General features: G+C 37.7%; 3 protein-coding genes and 1 long non-coding RNA gene across 4 annotated transcripts; 1 reads left to right on the top strand and 3 right to left on the bottom strand.

Annotated features, from left to right (window-relative positions):
- Positions 1-228: 228 nt before the first annotated feature.
- Positions 229-4,307, bottom strand: LOC123892404. The gene is made up of 4 exons (XM_045942188.1): positions 2,344-4,307; positions 2,195-2,265; positions 2,025-2,120; positions 229-1,956 (listed from the first exon to the last, which is right to left on the bottom strand). The coding sequence occupies exons 1-4, from the start codon at positions 3,959-3,961 to the stop codon at positions 229-231; spliced, it is 3,513 nt and encodes a 1,170-aa protein (XP_045798144.1). The 5' UTR covers positions 3,962-4,307.
- A 4,180-nt stretch (positions 4,308-8,487) lies between these two features.
- LOC123892402 (transport inhibitor response 1-like protein Os05g0150500) lies at positions 8,488-9,126 on the bottom strand. Its single transcript, XM_045942187.1, has one exon. It carries the CDS (start codon positions 9,124-9,126, stop codon positions 8,488-8,490), a length of 639 nt encoding a protein of 212 aa, XP_045798143.1.
- A 3,047-nt stretch (positions 9,127-12,173) lies between these two features.
- On the top strand, positions 12,174-12,482 carry LOC123892401 (cold shock protein 2-like). Its single transcript, XM_045942186.1, has one exon. It carries the CDS (start codon positions 12,174-12,176, stop codon positions 12,480-12,482), a length of 309 nt encoding a protein of 102 aa, XP_045798142.1.
- A 1,408-nt stretch (positions 12,483-13,890) lies between these two features.
- Positions 13,891-15,072, bottom strand: LOC123892612. Its single transcript, XR_006803222.1, has 2 exons — positions 14,569-15,072; positions 13,891-14,152 (listed from the first exon to the last, which is right to left on the bottom strand). It is a non-coding gene; the product is annotated as an uncharacterized LOC123892612 (long non-coding RNA).
- Positions 15,073-19,579: the final 4,507 nt, after the last annotated feature.

The following is a 19,579-nucleotide window of genomic DNA, read 5'->3' as shown; positions in this document are numbered from 1 at the left end:
GCCGTTAATAAGGCTTGGGAAAGTGGCCCAAAAGAAGGAAAGCAAACAACAACAAAGGAATAAAATACTCAGCCAATATATGAACATGCAGCATTAAAAAGCCAAAACGGGCATGCATTCAAAAGGCATGTACGAAATTGTTTGACAGTTGCTAGTGTTAAAAGATTTACAATTACGACATCCAAAAGAAAAAAAAAAAACTTGAGACTAAAAGGAAAATTTATAAAGTCAAGGTTGTTGTTGGGATGTTGAAGGAGGCTTTCGATTGGCCGCTTGAAATTGGTAATACTGAGTTCGAATGGACGCCAGTTTACGTTGTAGCATTTCTTTATCACTAGCAAGGTGCTCAACTCGCTTCTGGACAGCTAGACCATCACTGTAGTGTTGGATACCTTCACGTGCTAGCGCATCAAGCTTAACCTTTTGTGCTTCAATAGCCACTGCAGCTAGCTTTTCCATCTTAGCCTCCTCTTGTCGAATCTTTGCCTTTAGCGCTTCGATTTCAGATTGCCATTGAGCAATATTGTTCTCACAAGCCACAAGTTGCTCAAGAGCTTCATCAGAGGCAGCCTTGATAGTTGTGACCTCTGCATTGCAACTATTAGCTTGCTCGAAATGGTGTTGCTGGGTGGCAAGCAGAGATGTCAAAAGGCTGCTAGTCCTGGTTAGGAGCTGAGATTGACTAACGAATTGTTCTAAAAAGGTTTCAGCCTGAGTCACTAGAAGGAACATGGCTTCGTCAGTCCTTGGGTTCTGCAGCTTGCGAAAAAGGGCTTTGATGTTGTAATATATAGAAGAGTCACGCTCAAGCAAGCCCAGCATATCCCCATTAAGAATTTCTCTCCCGAACCTGATTTCATGCTCAAACTGTTCTTGCTCAAGTACATCTTCCCTACCCTCTGTGTCCTCAACAGCGGAGCTAGAGGTGCCATAGCTTGATAAAAGCTTGCTAAGTGCATCTACTGGAGTTAAATCTTTTAACTTTTTGGCAAGTTCAGCCGGCAGGACAACAGTAGGAAATGGCTTCGACACGGAAGTTCCCTCTTCACCAAGTGAATCACCAATATAGGAGTTCCCATCTTCAGAGTCGAAAGTGCCAGCACTGGGTGAACTAGACTCATGGTTTGACCCACTTAGTTGTGGGTGATTGGTAGTGGAGTGCTCGCCATCAACTGTTGGCTTTTGTTCAGTATTAGCAATGGGGTCAGCTTGAAAGTTGGTTGGAGGATCATTATCAGCCAATACTTGGGCAGGATTTGTCGAAGGATTCTGTTGTGGTAAGCTTTGATCGAGTTGGTCTTCTTCATTGTCAGGCTTAAGGTTGTCACCTTCGAAAGCGCGGTGAGGCGAGCCAGGAGCCTTGGGCGGTGACGAGGTTTCAGTAAGAATGGCCGTTCCGACAGGCTGAGGAGATGGGATTTTTTCTGCAACATCTTCAGGATGTGCATCGCTTGGTCCTTCGACCACCCCCTCAGCCGCTTTGCTAGGAGTAGGCTCATCCTGAGAAATAACTTGAACAGAGTTTTGTGGCTGAAACAAATAAAACCATGAAAGAATGAGTAACACAGCCAAAAGCTGGAGAAGTAACAAGAAATAAGAATGGCTTACTTGGGTTTGAGGGGTAGCAGAAGCTTCAGGTTGTGAAGTTGTTTCTTTTGCAGTAGCAGAAGCCTCGACAACAGTAGTTGCAGCAGGAGATTTTTTCTGCTTCTTTTTCTTCTTTTTCTTCCTCTCCGGTTGTTCCAAAGGAGGATCTTCAGGTGATGCCAGAGTATCAGGTTGTGCCTCAATCTCAGAGGACTTGCGCTCAGGAGTACTTTCTTGGGTGGTTTGGCGTTCTTTCTTCTTCTTCTTCTTTTTCTTTTTCTCATCAGTAATGGGTTCAGCACTGGGAAAAAGATCTTGAGTAGTAACAACGGTAGTCTGTTCGGGGATGGTCGAGAGAACAGGAATATCCTGCAAGCCACAACTCCGTAAGTTCGCAGGTAAGGAAAAGAAGAGAAAAGTCTTTGCTAGATAAGTACCTTATCTGGAGCACTCGAACAAGTGGCTGGAACAGGCTTTTGTTTTTTCGAAACAGAAGGAGTTTCAGTTGAATGAGGCCTCTTGCGTGAAGCAATCTAGGAAGGGCATATCAAAGTTAACATAGAAATCTTACAGAAGTGTGAGAAGCCACAAGAAGATAAAAGCCTACCTGTAGTTCAACCTTAGATGGTGGAGGAAGAGGCTTGCTAGAGTCGCTGGAACCTGCCTTCGACTTACTCCCTGCATCGGAGAGGTGCGCATAAGAGAAAAGCACGCAAGGTAAAAATGATGCAAGTAAAAGTAAAACTAAAAGAATACCTCTGGCGTTCAATTTCGACTTAATCTTGTTCAAAATAGATGAGTCGAACCCATTAGAGATAGCAGTGAGTAAGGCAGTCTTGTCAACCAGGCGTCCTTCATAGTGTCGAGACCACCAGGTAAAAAATTCCCTAGTGCAGGCATGTGAGGGAGCGAAGTCGAATGGGGTGAGCTCATAAGAAGGCTGATTGAAGTGGTTCAAGAATGAATGGAACTGTGGTTCTGTCATGCCATGCTTGCCTAAACAAACCTCCCTTTCTTCCAAGTATATGCTCTTAGGGAGTATTTGAGTTAAGCCAAATTGGCGAGACACCAGGTTTGGGAAGTAGCCAACTAACCCAAAATCTCCAGAGGTCAAGCCAATTCGACAAGACAAGACTGTAGGCATCAAGTAAGCATTCCAAATGCTGTTGGTTACCATCTCAAATTCTGGTGGAGAAGGAAATCTGTGAGTAAACCAAGGAGGACCAAGTGGCCTATCTACAAAAGGAGCAAAGCTAGGCTTGAACTTCTTCAGGCTGAGAAAAGCATTAAAATACTGTTGGAAGGCTACATCATAACCAAGGCCTCTTTCCCTAGGCACCATTCTCGCCAACCTCGTGCCTTCGACTCGACGTGTTCTTGATTCCTCATAGTATGGCTCAGGCAAGAAAAGGTCAAGCTCAGCATGAAAAGTGGCAGTTAGCCATAATTGCAGTAACCAGAAGGGGCCAGCACCTAAAAAGGTGGATCCATCACCTGTTCTTTTAAGATGTTCACAAGCATCCCTCATGGATTCATAAAGACATCCAAGAATAAGCCGAGCGAAGTTGAATTGCTGGCACTCATGTAATTGAATAGCCATAGGGATGAATTTCTTGGCTACTTGGAGAGATTGAGTGCAGAAGACATACTGCGATAGCCATAAGGTTAAGAAAGCGATGTGTTCTTCGTCACTTACTTCATCACTAGTCTTTCGATTCTCCACGATGTATTTAGAGTAAGACTTGTTTCGAAAGTCGAATTTGATGGTGTCGGAAGCTTTGCAAGGATCATAAGTGTCGCCAAGAGGCGATAAGCCAGTAATGGCAGCAACATCCAGCAGTGTAGGAGTCATCATGCCACATTCGAAGTGGAAAGTGTTGGTGGAAGACTCAAAGAAGTGCAAAGCAGCAACAATCATTTCCTGTTGATATTTAAGGCCGGTCCGAGAAAGTTGAATAAGGTCATAAATGCCACAAGCTTGCCAAATGTCAGCTTTGTCACGTTGTACCCTGTCTAACCAGCCAAGGTATTGATCATTCAAAGAAGGAGCTGATCGAAACACTCTGTTAGGCGCCTTGATATAGCTAAAATTATAGGGTTCACTAATGAAAACCCTAGGAACACAAGGTTTATAAACAGGAAAAATAGACAAAACCTTGGAATTCCGACTTTTATCACTTGGTTTGGGTCCCCCAAACGCATGCACAAGATTATCAACAGAATAAGGAAAGATCAATTGATTTTCCCAAAACTTTTGCAAGTCCAGACGCAACGACGGTTCTGGAACCACATCCGTATCATAAGAAGAAAGAATGGCGGCGGTCCACTTACCGGCGGAAGGAAGGATTTTTCCAACATCTGAACCTGACGCCATTGATGAAGGTGTAAAGATGGTGTAAAAGAACGGATTAGGGTTAAATTTGGGAATCACAGGTTGTTGAGATAGTTGAGGAGAATTCAAGTGAAAAGAAAAGTAATAACTTGGTGATAAACAGAAAGGTGAGAACAAGAAGTCTTTTGAAAGCAAGAATTCAAGAAAGAATCGCAGAAGATGAAGAAGAAGATGAACAGTTGACAGAGCGAAAATTGGAGAAAAAACGCAATAAAGGAAGAATCTGGCTATTTATAGAGGCACACAGATTGAGGAAAATAGCAAATTTTTTCAACTTCCTATGTTGACAAGTGTCCAAACCCCTTGACAGGTAAAAACAAAAAAAAAAAAAAAAGTTTTGGAGCCAATCCAAAGTTTTGAATGGCAGCCTAAACGATAGGAGAGATAAATGGAAAAGAAAGATATCCATTAATACTTTCAAAAACGCCACTTCCTCTTTCGATAGACACAGTCGAAAATGGCATTTTTGGGGGGCAATTTGTTGGATATAAATTTGGTATTTATCAATTAAATATAATTGGTGGGTCCAATATTTATTTGGAGGTGATATTGTCAAAATGAAACTTTCAAAAATGGCGTCGAAAGCCAGCTAGGTCGAAGCCAAAAAGCGCTTCGAAAGATATGGATAATGCGCCCAATTTTGGTTCTGCCAGGAAGCTATCGAAAGCGCGAAATTGAACCGATGGAGAGTTGGGCCAAGCCCAAAGAAGGAACAACGAACGGCCCAAAAGGTCTTGGCGCGCGCTGAAGAAATGAAAGATGAAAGTGGAGAACGTGGTCGACGTGGCAAATGGAGGAGCGTCCAGATGATCGAAGAACAGTTACCACTTCGTAGTAGTATTTATAGTAGTTTTTCATTCAGAACAAGGGTCACAAAATTTATACAAACATTCTCTCTAAAAATTCTAAGTACTCAGCGATCGAACGAACGGAATTCGAAGGAGAAATGTATGTTTTGTGAACCATCTTTATTTGTAATTGTTTTTCATTCAATGCAATGCAATTTGTTTTCCAGTAATTTTTTCTAAGTCTGAATCCAGATACTTGCTTGAGAAACTGCTACTTCGAGGCGATTCGAATTAGTTTCTCTTGTATGCTTTAAAATATTTTAATTCCTAAGTGTTCGTTTCCTTATTCAAACGAACCTTCAAACAGTTTTCTTGAAACGAATAAACACAAAATTGTCCTGAGATTTACTAGTTGATCTCGCGAGTTTAAATACTTAAACTAGCGGTTGTTTACCAAATTCCAACGTAAACACACATAAAACCATTTTATAATACAAATGGTTTCACTTTTTAACTCTTTGAAACCATTTAACCAGCATAATGGTTTCCAGGATTTTTAAAACCATAAAAACACAATATTGATTTCAATAAACACATAAAACCATTTCATAATACAAATGGTTTCACTTGTTAACTCTCTGAAACCATTTAATCAGCATAATGGTTTCCAGGATTTTTAAAACCATAAAAACACAATATTGATTTCAATAAACACATAAAACCATTTTATAATAGAAATTGTTTCACTTTTTAAGTCTCTGAAACCATTTAATCAGCATAATGGTTTCCAGGATTTTTAAAACCATAAAAACACAATATTGATTTCAATAAACACATAAAACCAATTTATAATACAAATGGTTTCACTTTTTAACTCTCTGAAACCATTTAACCAGCACAATGGTTTCCAGAATAATTGTAACGAAAATTCACTGTTCATCTTCTCTTACGCGAAACAGTGAAAACGTGATCACTGTTCATCCGCGATCACTGTTCATATTCTTCACCTTCTCTCACGAACTCCGATTCCAATTCATCTCAGAAATTGCAAAACTCCGATTCCGATTCTGATTCATCTCAGAAATTGCAATTCGTTCTTGTTTTCGTTCGATTCAAGAGAATCAATTTGTAAGATTCCGATTGGAAAACGAAGATAGCGAGAGCGAAGAAGATTGAAGAGCTTGCAGCGGTTACAGCGATGATGGTTTGGCATGATTTTAGTTTAAAACTAACTACTAAAATAATTAACCATACATAATACTCTGAAATTTATCCCTAATCAATAAAATAAAATAAAATTCAATCAATCAAAATTAAAAGCGTGATAAAAAAAATCTGAGGGGTGCGTTAGAAATCTAAAAAAAAAAAAAAAAACCTGGGGGGGTGCGCTAGAAATTGGGGGGCTAGAAATTGGGGGGCTAGAAAATGGGGGGGGGGGCGCGTAGCAATTGGGGGGAGGGCGTAGCAGTTGAGGGGCGCGCTAGAAATTGGGGCTAGAAAATGGGGGGCGCGTAGCAGTTGGGGGGCGCACGTAGCAATATGGGGGGCGCGCATAGCAATTATGCACGGTGCATAAGCTTGGGCTTATGCAGCTTAACCGGACCCCTGCAAAATAAGTCAGTTTTGCTTTACCCCCTGCAAAATATTTTTTTTTGGATTACCCCCTATAAAATGAAGATTCCATCATTTACCCCCTGGATTGATAACATGGACGCTGATTGGACAAAATTGATGTGTGGCATGCCTACGTGGCTTTTCATTCATTTTTAATTAAAAAAAAGTGTGCCACATAGATAAATAAGGCCACATAATATAATAAAAAAACTTTGTTAATTTAATTATATAATTTGATCCCATTAGAAAATAAAACAATTTCATAAAAAATATATATATTAACTTCCAACCTTTGCGTCAAAAAAAAAAAAAACTTCCAACCTTTTTTTTAATATAATTTTTTTCGTTGACTCTTTAAATAAAATAGCTATAAATTATAACAATAATCTACCATCTAAATCCAATAACAACAAGTAAGAAATTAAAGATTTCACTCAAACAATTCATCTTCTAAATTCTTTCCCTTTTCCATAAATCTAGAAACCTCAACCAAGATACCACTAGCTAGTTCTTCCATTCTTGTTTTTCTTTTGTCTATTATGATTTTAATTTTCAATTGGCACTCCACTTTTTTGCATCTTGTTCCCAGGAAAAAAAATAACAACAAGAAGACAAATGATTTGATGCTGAGATTAATTTGAAGAAACCCAAAAACAAGAAACTCATATCGATTTTGGAATTGTTAGAGAGAAGACCTAGATCGCGAACAAATTAAGCAAACAACTAGTGAAGAAAAAAACTCAACCCATCATCATTCACCAAACAACAGTATCATAGATCTCAATAATCACAAATCAAAACTCTGAGATTCGTTTGCATTTTGTTGTTGTTCTTGTTGTTTTGTTGTTGTTCTAGTTGTTTTGTTCTTGTCGATTCGTTTAAGTTTTTGTTGTTGTTTATGGGTTTCGTTTGCGTTTTGTTCTTGTCGTTTGCCGTTGGTTTCATTTGCGTTTTCTGGGTTTGGTTGGGTTTGAGTTTGAAGATGAAAGAATGGTTTGAGGTTGAAGATGAAGCTCGTGTGTACTGTTCATCTTGTTATGTTAATTTTTTGGTTGGGTTTGGAATTGAAGATGAAGGAATGGTTTGAGATTGAAGATAAAACTTGTGTTGTTATTCATTTTGTTCTCTTTTTTTTTTAATGTTAATTTGTTCTTTTAATTTTTTGGTTGTGTTATTGTTTTTTAAATTTTCTTAAAAAAATAAATATGTAAGGTTGAAATATATTTATCTACGTGGCATTAATAAAATTAATAAAAAAATAAATAAAAGCCACTTGGCATGCCACGTCAAGATTCTGATACAATCACCTGCCAAGTTGTGCAATCAGGGGGATAATCCAAAGAATCTTCACATTGTAGGGGGGTAATCCAATTTTTTATTTTTTTTTTGCAGCGGGTAAGACAAAACTAACTTATTTTGCAGGGGGTAAAACCCTATTTACCCCACAAATCATAGAGCGTATAATAAAGGCTACATAAAATCTTACAGTCCCCGTGCGTTTTTTAGAGATATAAAATTTGAAAATTAATATTAAATTTAATGGATAAACAAAATGGAAAAACAAAACATAGAGCGTATAATAAAGGCGACATAAAATCTTACAATCCCCGTGCATTTTTTAGAGATATAAAATTTGAAAATTAATATTAAATTTAATGGATAAACAAAATGGATACACAAAACATAGAGCGTATAATAAATGCTACATAAAATCTTACGGTCCCCGTGCGTTTTTTAGAGATATAAAAATTTGAAAATTAATATTAAATTTAATGGATAAACAAAATGGATACACAAAACATAGAGCATATAATAAAGGCTACATAAAATCTTACGGTCCCCGTGTGTGTTTTAGAGATATAAAATTTGAAAATTAATATTAAATTTAATGGATAAATAAAATAGATACACAAAACATAGAGCGTATAATATAGGCTACATAAAATCTTACCGTCCCCGTGCAAGAGTTCAAATCCAAGAGCTGTAAATTGGGGAATATAGAAGCAAAGGTATTGATGTTTTCATCCGTCAACCATAAGTTGTCAGCTAAATGGAGTGATTTTAATTGAGGGTAGACACCAAAATCCATCATAGAATCAGAATTCTCTACAATCTCACTCCAAATATTTTCCATTTTGATCTCACTTTGATCTCACTAAGTAAAGGACATTTCCTAACGAGCTCAAACAAGGCTAATTTTGTGAGCATATCACATTCACTAAGGTTTATGGACACCAAATTACGCATAAACAAAGACAATTGAACAACATGTTGATCATTCAAAAATTCAGTTCGACGAAGATCCAAATGTTGTATATGTTGACACTTGGATAACAAAGAAACGATTCCAGCATAACTATAGCCTGTGCAATTTTGAAGGACAAGCCTTCTCAAAGGAAGGTCTTCCGTTGCAATAGAGGAAAGCAACTCATCCGAAATTTCCGTATCCCAAAAATCTAGACAAGTTAAGCCCTTCAACCTCACAAACGAGTCAATAACATGTGAATTGATGTTGTTCTGGTTTCCATTGCACCGGAAACTAATGGAGAGAGACGTCAAAGATGGTCTCTCACGGATGGCAGAAGCAATGCCATCTTGGGTTAATAATGGACAGTAAATAAAAATCACAATTTCTTCAAGAAACTCACAATTCTTACACAAATTCAAAAGAAACCCGTCGTTTATTTTTGAATAATGACCATAATAGCTAGAGAGATTAATCTTGCGAAGTTTAGGAAGCGCCATTAACATAGTTATTACCCCATCTTGAAGATTGTCAATACAAGAGTTTTGCCAAAGATGAAATTCTTCAAGTAAAGGGAAACAATTGGAGATAAGAGCCAATGGTTTGTTATTGAGATAATGAATGTTGAAACATGTAAGAGAGGTTAAAGTTGTAAACTTTTTGGACAAAACTCGTAACCCTTTTGTGGGGAATTTGTTAATGTTGGAGAGTTTGAATGAGAATTTAGAAATTTGGCAGAGAAGGTCGTTAACGTCACCTAGGACAGTTTTGATATGGATGGAGGTGAGGTTGGGGAACCTGTGGCATAGGGTCTGTATGTAAGGGAGCATTGGGGTGACGATAGTTAAAGAAGATCGAAGACGGTTGGTGATGGAGAGGAACTTTTTGGAAACAAGAGAAAGAGGTTTCCGGTGACGGTGGTGGTTGTCGTCGTCATCATCGATGAGGAATTTGCAGATCGATTCCCAACAATCATCTGGTAAATAATTATTTTTTTTATAAAAATAATTACTTTTAATTGTTTTGCGTCTGTTTGTTACAGATTTTTAAAATAATCAAAAGCTACAAATAATCAGAAAACATGTAAAAATGAGAAGCTATGAAAAGAACTAAGGAAGAATCTATGAAGAAAGTGGATTCAACGGAACACTTTAATATTGGTATTTGGTAGTAGCATCTTCTGCTATGTTTTAATATTGTGGATTCACTGGAACACTTTTAACAAACCTGAAGACACTTTTCCAAAGTGTTCCGATAAAGTGTTCCGGTAAATTTTTTTAAATAATTCTTAAAATTATACAAACTAGAACACTTGTAAATTTAACAAACCGGAAAAGTAGAGAAACTTACCAGAATAATGTGTTTGAAGGGGTGGACAACATCTACTGAAAAAGTCAGAAAATGATAAATTAATAATAATAAAAAAATAATATAGTAAAATAAGGATAAAATGAGAATATTTTAAAATATCTAAGAGTAAAGGATTAAATGTAGGAGTAAAAAAAAAAATTCCTCTTAATTAGTCTCAAATCTCAACTATGAACATTCAAGAAGTAGTCGCGTACGTAACGTAAGTCTCTACTCGGTTACAAATATTTTGATGTTGGAAATAGTCTTTCAATAATTTATTTCAATTAATTAATCTTTAGCTTACCTGTTCCTATTAAAATTGTTTAGTTTCAAACCCAACACACGGATAAAGAATTGTTCATATCACTTTCTTTGTCACATATATATATTTACCGAAGGCCATGCCTTTGATTTCAGAAAAAATATTTACATAGAGAATTCAGTAAGAGGTTCTTTCAAGTAAAAGGTTGTTATTATGGGGTTTCTTTGCTTTGGAAGAAAGAAGAAACAAAATACATATTTGAGAGATAGTGTTGCACAAACTTATAAAGGACCTCAAAAAACTTATAAAGGACCTCAAAGTTCTAATTACCAACCTACGCTGAATAGAAGGAAGAGTTTTTATTTGCTAAGTTGCATTGATTGTGCCGGACTATGCGCTGATATTTCAAATGATGGAGGAGGCAACGGTGGAGGCGGAGGTGGTGATTGAGGAGGGAGCTGGATATGGTGGATTAGGAGGGTTGAATTCAGACAAATTTTATTTTTGGGTTGTATACTTGTAGTAAAATCTCATAATTTTTTTTTTGATATAGAAAATCTCATAATTTTTGTTTTATAGATGCGTAGGAAAAAAATGAAAGGAAAATAAGTGTAAAAGTTTGTCATCTATTAATATTCAAAGACTTTTCTTTAGATTGACCAATGCTATATATATGTTAAAATAAAAATCGGTCACAAACTAACCACGAAGGTCGGCGCAAAGGTAAGGCAGTCATTGTCGTCACTTTAGGCTCTTACGTTTTGGCCCAAAAGAATTATGTGTTACTTTACTCCCTACGTTCCAAATTAATTGTACTTTAGGAATAAAATTATCTCAAAATAATTGTCATTATTACTTTTCAATGTAATACTTTCCAAATATACCCCATAATAATTACTATATGTATTATTCTCAATCCCAAGAAAACAAATTTATAACTAATAAGAGTAATTTAGTAAAAATATTATTTCTTTTAACAAAATCATTACATAATTACATTTCTTAATAGTATGTGTGAAACAATTTTAAAAGATACTTTTTGAGACAGGTGGAGTAATAATAAAGTAACGTTTGTGGTTGGTCCAACCTTAAGGAATTTAAGTGGTCAAACATTTAATTCTAGTCCACGAATTCTATGAAGAAAACTAGGGGGATAACTTTTTGATAGGAGTTGGGGGATCTTAACTCTTTTGATAGAACTTGGGGAGAATTTACGATGGATTTTCAACTAATTTTTGACAAAGATCGATGAAAAAAATGATTATCAAATTAATTATAACATGACTTATATATAAATTTTAGGGTCAGGATGAATGACACAAACTAGTTTGATACCAAATGTTACACCCCTCAATAATGTTTTAACCGATATAAATTTTATAAAATTCATCGTTGGATTGAAAATTTATATCATAAAGATCATTTGTGTAAAATTTCAGACAAATCCAAAATCATTTGGTCATTTGATCCTAACCCGTAAATTTAATATAAATATCTCAAATTTTATTTAATTTTTTTTTCAGCAACTCTTGATTTTTTTTTAAAATTTGTATCATAAATTTTACTCCCTATAAACACCACATGTAATCTGTTGAAATCAGGTTGAAAATTTAATACCCACACTTTTTCATGTTTTTGAAAATATCATACACCCACTTATTCATTTTAAAATGTAAATTTTTAAGCAAAGTTTTATCCATTTGACTAAAAGCAAAAGTCTCACGTTTTTTTTTTTACAAAATTAATAGTCTTGCATTTATCGTTAATTTTGTAACGTATGTGGCACACAAATATATAATTCCCTTATCCATTGCGTGGAACTTCATAGAATGTTTCTTGTAAGCACGGTCGTTGACTATAAATTTTAAATTATATCGATAATGGTTATAAATAAAGCATTATAACGTAAGACTTAAAGCCAAAAAACATATAGATATGGGAAATTTTTGCTCCAGACATGAAAAGAAAAGAGATTATAATAACAAACACAAGAAAGATGGAGGATTTCAAGCCATCCATGCCTCTAAGGTTAGTGCCACAAAATATAGAGATGATGGTGGTGCTAGAGATGGTAACATGGTTTTTATGACTGCTGCTATAGCAACCACTCCTGTTGACACAACCTCAGGTGGATATCATGGTCATCATGGAGGAGACAGTGGTGGACATGGAAGTGGTGGAGGTGACGGAGGCGGTGGAGGTGGATGCGGTGGCGGAGGGTGTGGAGGCGGTTGTGGCGGTTGAGATTATCGTTGGATTTAATGTTGGAGTATTGACTTGGTCCATACACACACCTTTGTGGTTGTGAAAACTTTGTATATATCTATTTCTGTCCATATATGTAATATCCCTTTATTAATTTTTTAATTTATATATGACATAAATCATGTTGTATATTTTGTAAGTTTCTACATATTTGGGTGAACGTTTGTATTTCGTAATTTTGAATGAAATTTGTTTATTGACTTTGATTCGGTTGAAATTGTCAAGTGATTGTTTGATTCATCTCTTTGAAAACAAGTTAGATTAAAATTTATGAGTCCAATTAAAGGATTAAGCTTTTAGGAAACACTTTGCATAACCAATATGGACATAAAATGGATAATTTTTTAGCCTTACGATGTTAAGAAATATAAGTGAGTTAAAAGTTTTATATTGGTTGAAAGAGCTGAGGTTGAACAATATATGATGATTCATTTAGGGATGGTAATTTGATCCATATCTAGAGGGTACCCGCAAAAATTATCCACAACGGGTAGGATAAAAACCCGCATTTTGGGTACGGACATGGGTATGGGTAATTACATTTCTTTTCTTATTGGAAATACATATTTCTTTTCGAGTTTGCATCATGGATGCCTTGTTCAAACTCTACGAAGTGATCTGTTAGTTATAGTAGTGATCTGTTAGTTATAGTTTGAACTCTGAAAAGTAAGCAAAATGTATGTTTTAGAAGTTACTTTTGTGAGATTTTTCTTTTAAATTTTCAACTTACATGACATTGTGCATTATTTACAGAGCAGCGGATTTATTATGTTGTACCGCATATTTAGCATGAAACTAGTTGATTTTGTGCATTACATTGTGTAGTAAAAGTTAAAGGTTAAAACGGTGAATAGTCTTAACAATTCTCGATGAACAATAGACGCGCTTAGATATTGATTTAGCTTTCTTGCTGGAAACTGATGAATTATGTTATTTGTATGTATATGTATACTAGTATGTTTCAACTTTAGTCTTTTTAGCAATTCAATCAGGACGGTCATAAATTCATAATCCAAATTTAAATTCTATATACAATGACCAGAAACTCCTAATTCCTGTAAGCTTAACATATTGCATTGGTAACTAGTTAAACTATAACATCCAGGTGGGATGGGTAGTTAAACTAGTTGAGCTAAGGGTTAAGGAACTGGAGATCCACGTACGTTCAAGTTTTGGCAAGGAGAAAAATTATCATAACATTGTAATATACTAATAACTAACAATTTGCCATTCAAAAAATAAATAAAAATAACATCCATACTAATTTATCTAGAATATTAGTTGGAATTAATCCAGCGTCAACTTTAGGATTCGATGGGTTTTACATCCCAACTCATGGCGCTTAGGCGCAATCCCTTATAGAACTCTATACTATAAGTATATTAAGTTACGCCTAATAAACCCAACTAGTTGTACTGAATACATTAGAATTACAAACAAATTTGTTTGAATTAATACATAAGCACTAGAAATCCAAAAATAGAAATACATAAGTCTGAATTCATGAGCATAAGACTAAACATAACATTAGTTCATCAAGTTGATTAAACAAGAGTACATGGAAGAAATCTAATGATAAATTCCTAAAGAAAATTAATATCTTGCTTCAAGCATCAGCTTTCTTCTAACCCCATATTCAACCTGTTTATCTGAAATCAAAATGTGAAGAGTGAGATAGTCACGTTGTCTCAGTGGTCCCATCTACCTATGAGGTTAGTCAAACTAATAATCCTTATACTATGAACATTAAAATTAAATATTTAAAATCATGCAAGGAAATTAAAATTAAAAACAAAAGCGACATTTTCAAAGTCTCAATAATAATATCTTAAAAAAAATTATCATAGTTCCAAAATCTAGATGAAAACAAATAACTGAAGCAAATAAAAGTTCCCCCAATATCACACTATTAGAGCGACTCCAAATTAAAAAGAATGAAAGCGATAAAATCTGAATTTTTTTAATACAAAGTACCAAATCTTTAAATTTATAATGATATTGTTGACTGCGTGAAAGCTTGCATCAAATTATAAACTGTTGCCAATGCTGCAACATTAATGCCTACCATAATCTAGCAGCCACCGCCACCGCCTCCACCTCCACAGCCTCCGCCACCGCCTCCACCTCCACAGCCTCCGCCGCCACCTGCTCCGCCACCTACTCCACCCCCACCATGATGACCTTGATTTCCATCTGAATCGTCACTACAAAGTCCGGAGCAACAATTTCCCATATCTAGTACGTATGTTCTTGGCCTAAGTCTTGGTTTCCTATGAAAACTATAAACTCTTTAGTCTTTATTTATATAACTGTATAATTTATGGTCAACTACCTTGCTTACTCGAAAAGTTAAATGAATTTCTGCGCAGTTACATATGGGGTCCCTAGTCCCTACATACATATGGGAACTAATTTGTCAGCCATATGACGTTATTAACATATGGGAACTATTTGGCAACCATATGACGTTATAATAATCAATCAATGAATGATAGAGAGAATGTTCTCCACAAATATAAATTGTTTTTTCTGCAACAATATTTTTTTTTTTTTTACATTTCTATTTTAGTTTTCCTTTTCTTACTAATGATTTTTTTTTTGCAAAAATATGACAATATTTTTAAAGTTCAATTAAAATATGACTTTTACAATTTTGCTATCAAGGACACCGTCCCCCTAAAGCCCAACATATTTTTGCAAGTGGTCTTTTTAGCAAATTGTTCAGGACATGGATTTAGCATGACCGCAAAGCAAAAAACAATTTTTGGGTGTCAGAAAGCGGCACATGCTAAAATACAAACATGACTTGGTCAAAGATGTGATTTTTGATTTTTTTATGCGTGCGAGAATCTCTGTTAAGAAAATGGCACAAGTGAACTTCTTGACTGATCCACAAGAAGAGAAATCGACACTTCGCCCAGCGGATCGATGTTCGGGGTTTTGGATGGATAGGCGAAAAACATGTTTGTGTAGATTTGACTTGAGTTTTCCCACTTGTAGGACTAGAGGCTGGGGATTTTACTGTGGGATGGGCAGCCCTGATAGCTGCTTCAAGCAAACTGGTCAAATATGAGCATGGTCCGACAATCAATACGTTTTAATACCGTTTGCATTCGACACTTATGGATTTCTAGCACCAAAGACTATAAACCTTTTGAAAAAAGAGTTCAAAAGGTCATGCATTGTAATATCACGACGCCTAGGTCTAGGAATGTAGTTTTTCAAAGATTGAGTCTTACGGTTTATCAGTTTAGATCGTTGGCTGCAATATTATCTATTCCGATGCCTCGGCAATCCGATTGATTTATTGAACGAGAATCCATTAGATTACAAATAAATACATCGTTGTGCTTAACTGATGTTTCTGGACTCATAATTTAGTTAGGGCGGCCATTTCTTGAATTAGCCACTGTGATTTTTATTCGATTCCTCTTTGTATGAGGACATTTTGATTAATGACATGAGTTAAATTTGTGTGAGTAAAAAAAAAAAAAAAAACTAGTGTTTCTGGAACAGTGCTAGTTAAGCAACTAAATAGAACGTCCAAACTACAAGTCCAAACTGTAAATTGAAGCCATTGTCGTGGTTGAGGGAAGGGAACAGGAGGAAGAATGAGCAACTTTGAAGGAAAACAGAAGGTAAGTGTGCAACTTTAATCTCACCATAAGAAATTTGATCTTCGCCATTTATTTTAATCAAATAGAATTAATATTCAATGCTCTCATCTCTTATATATATATATATATATGATCGTGTTGATCAGAATGATGCGACTTCGCCGGCGTTTGCGGTGGTTGAGAGCGTTTGAGACCCCTGTTGGAGCGGAGGGGGGTTGTGTACCTGCAGGCACTCCGACGCTCAAGTCAGTATGTGTGTAAGGTTTTCTTAGCTATAAAATGCGTACCTTGCAAATGAAGTGGAGATGCATATATATAGCCCCCAGCGCTGGGCTAAGACCCTTGATGACATTAATGACCATCAAGTGGCTGCCGGAAAACGGCTTGGAGGCCTTGATGCGCAGTAAATGCTCATCATTCCGGTTTACGGCCGTTACAATACGCAAGGGTATCTGACCGTTAGGACGTGCTCGGATGGTATATGTGTTCGACACCCTCTGATGCTCGAGCTCTAAGCTCGGCCCAGAACAGGAGCCCCCCAAGTCGTTATGCTCGTAGACGAGGGTAATGACTTGAAGCTTTATCGATTCATCTCGATTTACCGAACACAACAGATCCGAGTTGGGCAGCTGAATTTTCGCAGTGTTCCCGTGGTCAAAGTCAAGCTTTGGAAAGGGAAAATCGTTTATTACAAGTGGTCAATCCTAGGTTTCTGCAGCCGCCTCTCGCATTTATGGGATGTCAGGTATGGTGACTGGTCCTTTGGGCGGCAAGTTTTGCTATAAATACTTGCTTATCCTTTGGCTTCCCATATCCTGAGTTTGAAGGCTAGCGATGGATAATAGGGATTCCAAGAAGGTTGTTGCTGATGGCTCTGAGTCTCGAAGAGGAGAAAAGAGAGCGGAGGTTCCTAAGTCTGCGCCGGCTCGTTCTCAAAAGGGGAAAGAAGCTAAGGTGATGCTCCCTTCCTCGGATACTTCTGATACCTCAAGTTCCGACGAATCGGCGGATTTCATTGGGGCAATCGAGGAGTTCCTGAGGGCTCGTCAATCTCCCCACCTCTATCCTCCTGGCCCTGCCTCTGGTGAAGGAGGGTCCCAGGTCGGGAAGGAGGCTAAGATATGGCCAGAGGAGGTGCTGTGGACTGATTCGGATTCCGCAATTAGCTCAGGTTCCGAGTATGAGGATTAGGTGCTCGGTTCCCCTTGTAATCCTCTTCCCTTTGTAATGGATTATCATTAATAAAGACTGTTTTTACTTTAAATATTTTGAGCACATTTTATTTGCATTCATGCTTTATGTATGCTCTTAATTTAATAATGTCGTGGATTTTCCGAACGATTCCGAGCGGACTTTCGATCGAAAAACCGTACTCCTTTTTCGAGCATGTTTCCGAATTTACGAATTTGTCGAGGAGCGCGGTGTTCTTATTCGGTTGCTGCGGCCTTCCCCGTATTTTTAGCAAAGAAATAAGGGGAATGGGTTTCGAGGATCTTGCATTACCTTTTTTGGTTGCGATTTTCTCGGGATGTGGTGTCTTGGATTTCACGAGATTTGCGCGAGCAGACGGATGTGACTTGAAAGGACGAGTCGCTTCGTTTCCTCTCGCCACGTGTAAAGACTATTAAATAGTACTCGAGTGGCTATTACTGAGATTTGAATCTCGAGGTCGTCCTGAATCGTTGGATTTTCGCGCCTTTTCGTTTCTCCTGAGATCAAATCTGAGCCACTTGATCGTGATTGATTCGGACCGTTGGATCGATCCCGTGGTTCAGATGGAAGCGGCGCGGATTTTCCTGTACGGATGCGTTGGCCTATATATAGGAGGGAGGTTTTTTTCGTTTGAAACTTTACAGTTTCTTACTCACTCCTTACCAACTTCCTTGCTTCCAGGCCTTCCGGCGATTCATATTTTCTTTGTTGCTATACTTCAAGCGTCTTCTTTTCCATTAATCACCAAGTAAGTGTTTTATCCTTGTTAATCTTTTGAAGATTTGGCTTTGGATTTTACTTTGATTGAGTAAATAGTTCACGCGGTAGGGGTTTTGTAATTTGGTCTCCTGTGTAGTTTGGGTAGCCCTTTTGATGGTTGTAGGTGGTGATTAGCACCCTTTTCCCCCCAAAAGAAGGGTTTTTTGCGGTTTCTAGGCGAGAAATCGCTTGTTTTCACCAACTAACGGTTGGGTTTTAGCTTAGAACAGTGTCGAGCACCATATGCATTTCGTGCTCGATTGTTTACATGAATTTCGCGTTCGGAGAGATGATTTGTCACCTTTAGTTTCCGCGCAATCTTTTGTTTGAGACCCTCGCCCTTTCGCTTGATTTGGCGGTGGAAGGGTGGATTTGAATGTCGAATTCATTTTTCCTTCCTCTGCTTTTTCAGGTTTTCTAGATGGCTGAGGGATCTCAAGGTGACTTCACGTTCATAGATCAACAGCCTTCCTCATCAATTCGCATCCGAGCCGACGTTTCGTGGGTGGCGGATGAACCCCGAGAGACGGAGTCAGTTTATCAGGATTGCGAGAGTGACATCCCAGAGACGATGTGCACGGATATTCAGACTCCTCCTACCGAAGACTTCGAGGTGCGGATTCCCACTGCTCGCCACAGGATCTGCGGCAATTGGGCTTGGGGGACGATCCCCATGTACGAGATTGCTTTTAAGCATCTGGGAATTCGACTGCCCTTCACCGATCTGGAAGTGTCCATCTTTCGGCATCTTCGGTTAGCCCCTTCTCAACTTCACCCGAACTCGTTGGCCTTTATCAAGGCTTTCGAAAAGACTGCTGAGTATTTGGGTCTGGGCCCCACCTTGCCTTTATTTTTCTATCATTTTGGCCTTCAACGGAGCTGTCCTCGGGGGGAACAGGCGAAAGGGAAGCTCGCGAAGGGAGCCCCAGTACCGGGCACCAAGCATGGATGGGTTTCTTTGAGGCAACGGAAACGCCTCTTTGATATGTTTGACGAGTCGGTTCGGGGGTTTAAGTCCGTGTTCTATGGAGTTAGGCCAATCACGACGAAAGGTTGGAACAATTTCGTTCGTAGGGGGCATCGAATTGATGAGCTTGGACGGGAAGTGCTTGATGAGCAAGGTCTCCCTATAGAGGAGGATTTTGCTAGATTCCCGTTCTATTGGCGCAGGGATCATTATTCCATGTCGACCAAAGAATTTGTGTTTACGCTGGGAGCGTTATCAGCTGAGGAGAGAGCTGACTATAAAAAATTATTAGAGTTTGTGGAGGGCTTGCCTCCTTTCCTTCTGAGTGACTCGAATGGCGAGCCTTTGCTTGGGGAAAATGGTCGAAGGTTGACCTGCCCGAAGGTGATCGCTACGAAGGAGTTGCTCGCTTGCGATACCTCGGAAAAATTGACCGCTTTTTGGAGTATGCTCGCAGCTTTCTTTTATTTGCTTTTTTTACTAACTGTTTTTGCTTCTTTTACTTGCTCGCCTTCTGTTTT

This window comes from Trifolium pratense, linkage group LG6 (assembly GCF_020283565.1).
Source record: "Trifolium pratense cultivar HEN17-A07 linkage group LG6, ARS_RC_1.1, whole genome shotgun sequence".
NCBI lineage: Eukaryota > Viridiplantae > Streptophyta > Magnoliopsida > Fabales > Fabaceae > Trifolium > Trifolium pratense.
This window is presented reverse-complemented; position numbering and strand designations above follow the sequence as displayed.

Excerpts from the sequence above, each read along its gene's own strand:
- LOC123892404 (XM_045942188.1), bottom strand. The coding sequence starts at position 3,961 with ATGGCGTCAGGTTCAGATGTTGGAAAAATCCTTCCTTCCGCCGGTAAG. Across the intron at positions 2,121-2,194 it reads CATCTAAGGTTGAACTACAG|ATTGCTTCACGCAAGAGGCC; the intron begins GTAGGCTTTTAT and ends TGCCCTTCCTAG. Across the intron at positions 1,957-2,024 it reads GTTCGAGTGCTCCAGATAAG|GATATTCCTGTTCTCTCGAC; the intron begins GTACTTATCTAG and ends TGTGGCTTGCAG.
- LOC123892402 (XM_045942187.1), bottom strand. The coding sequence starts at position 9,126 with ATGGCGCTTCCTAAACTTCGCAAGATTAATCTCTCTAGCTATTATGGT.
- LOC123892401 (XM_045942186.1), top strand. The coding sequence starts at position 12,174 with ATGGGAAATTTTTGCTCCAGACATGAAAAGAAAAGAGATTATAATAAC.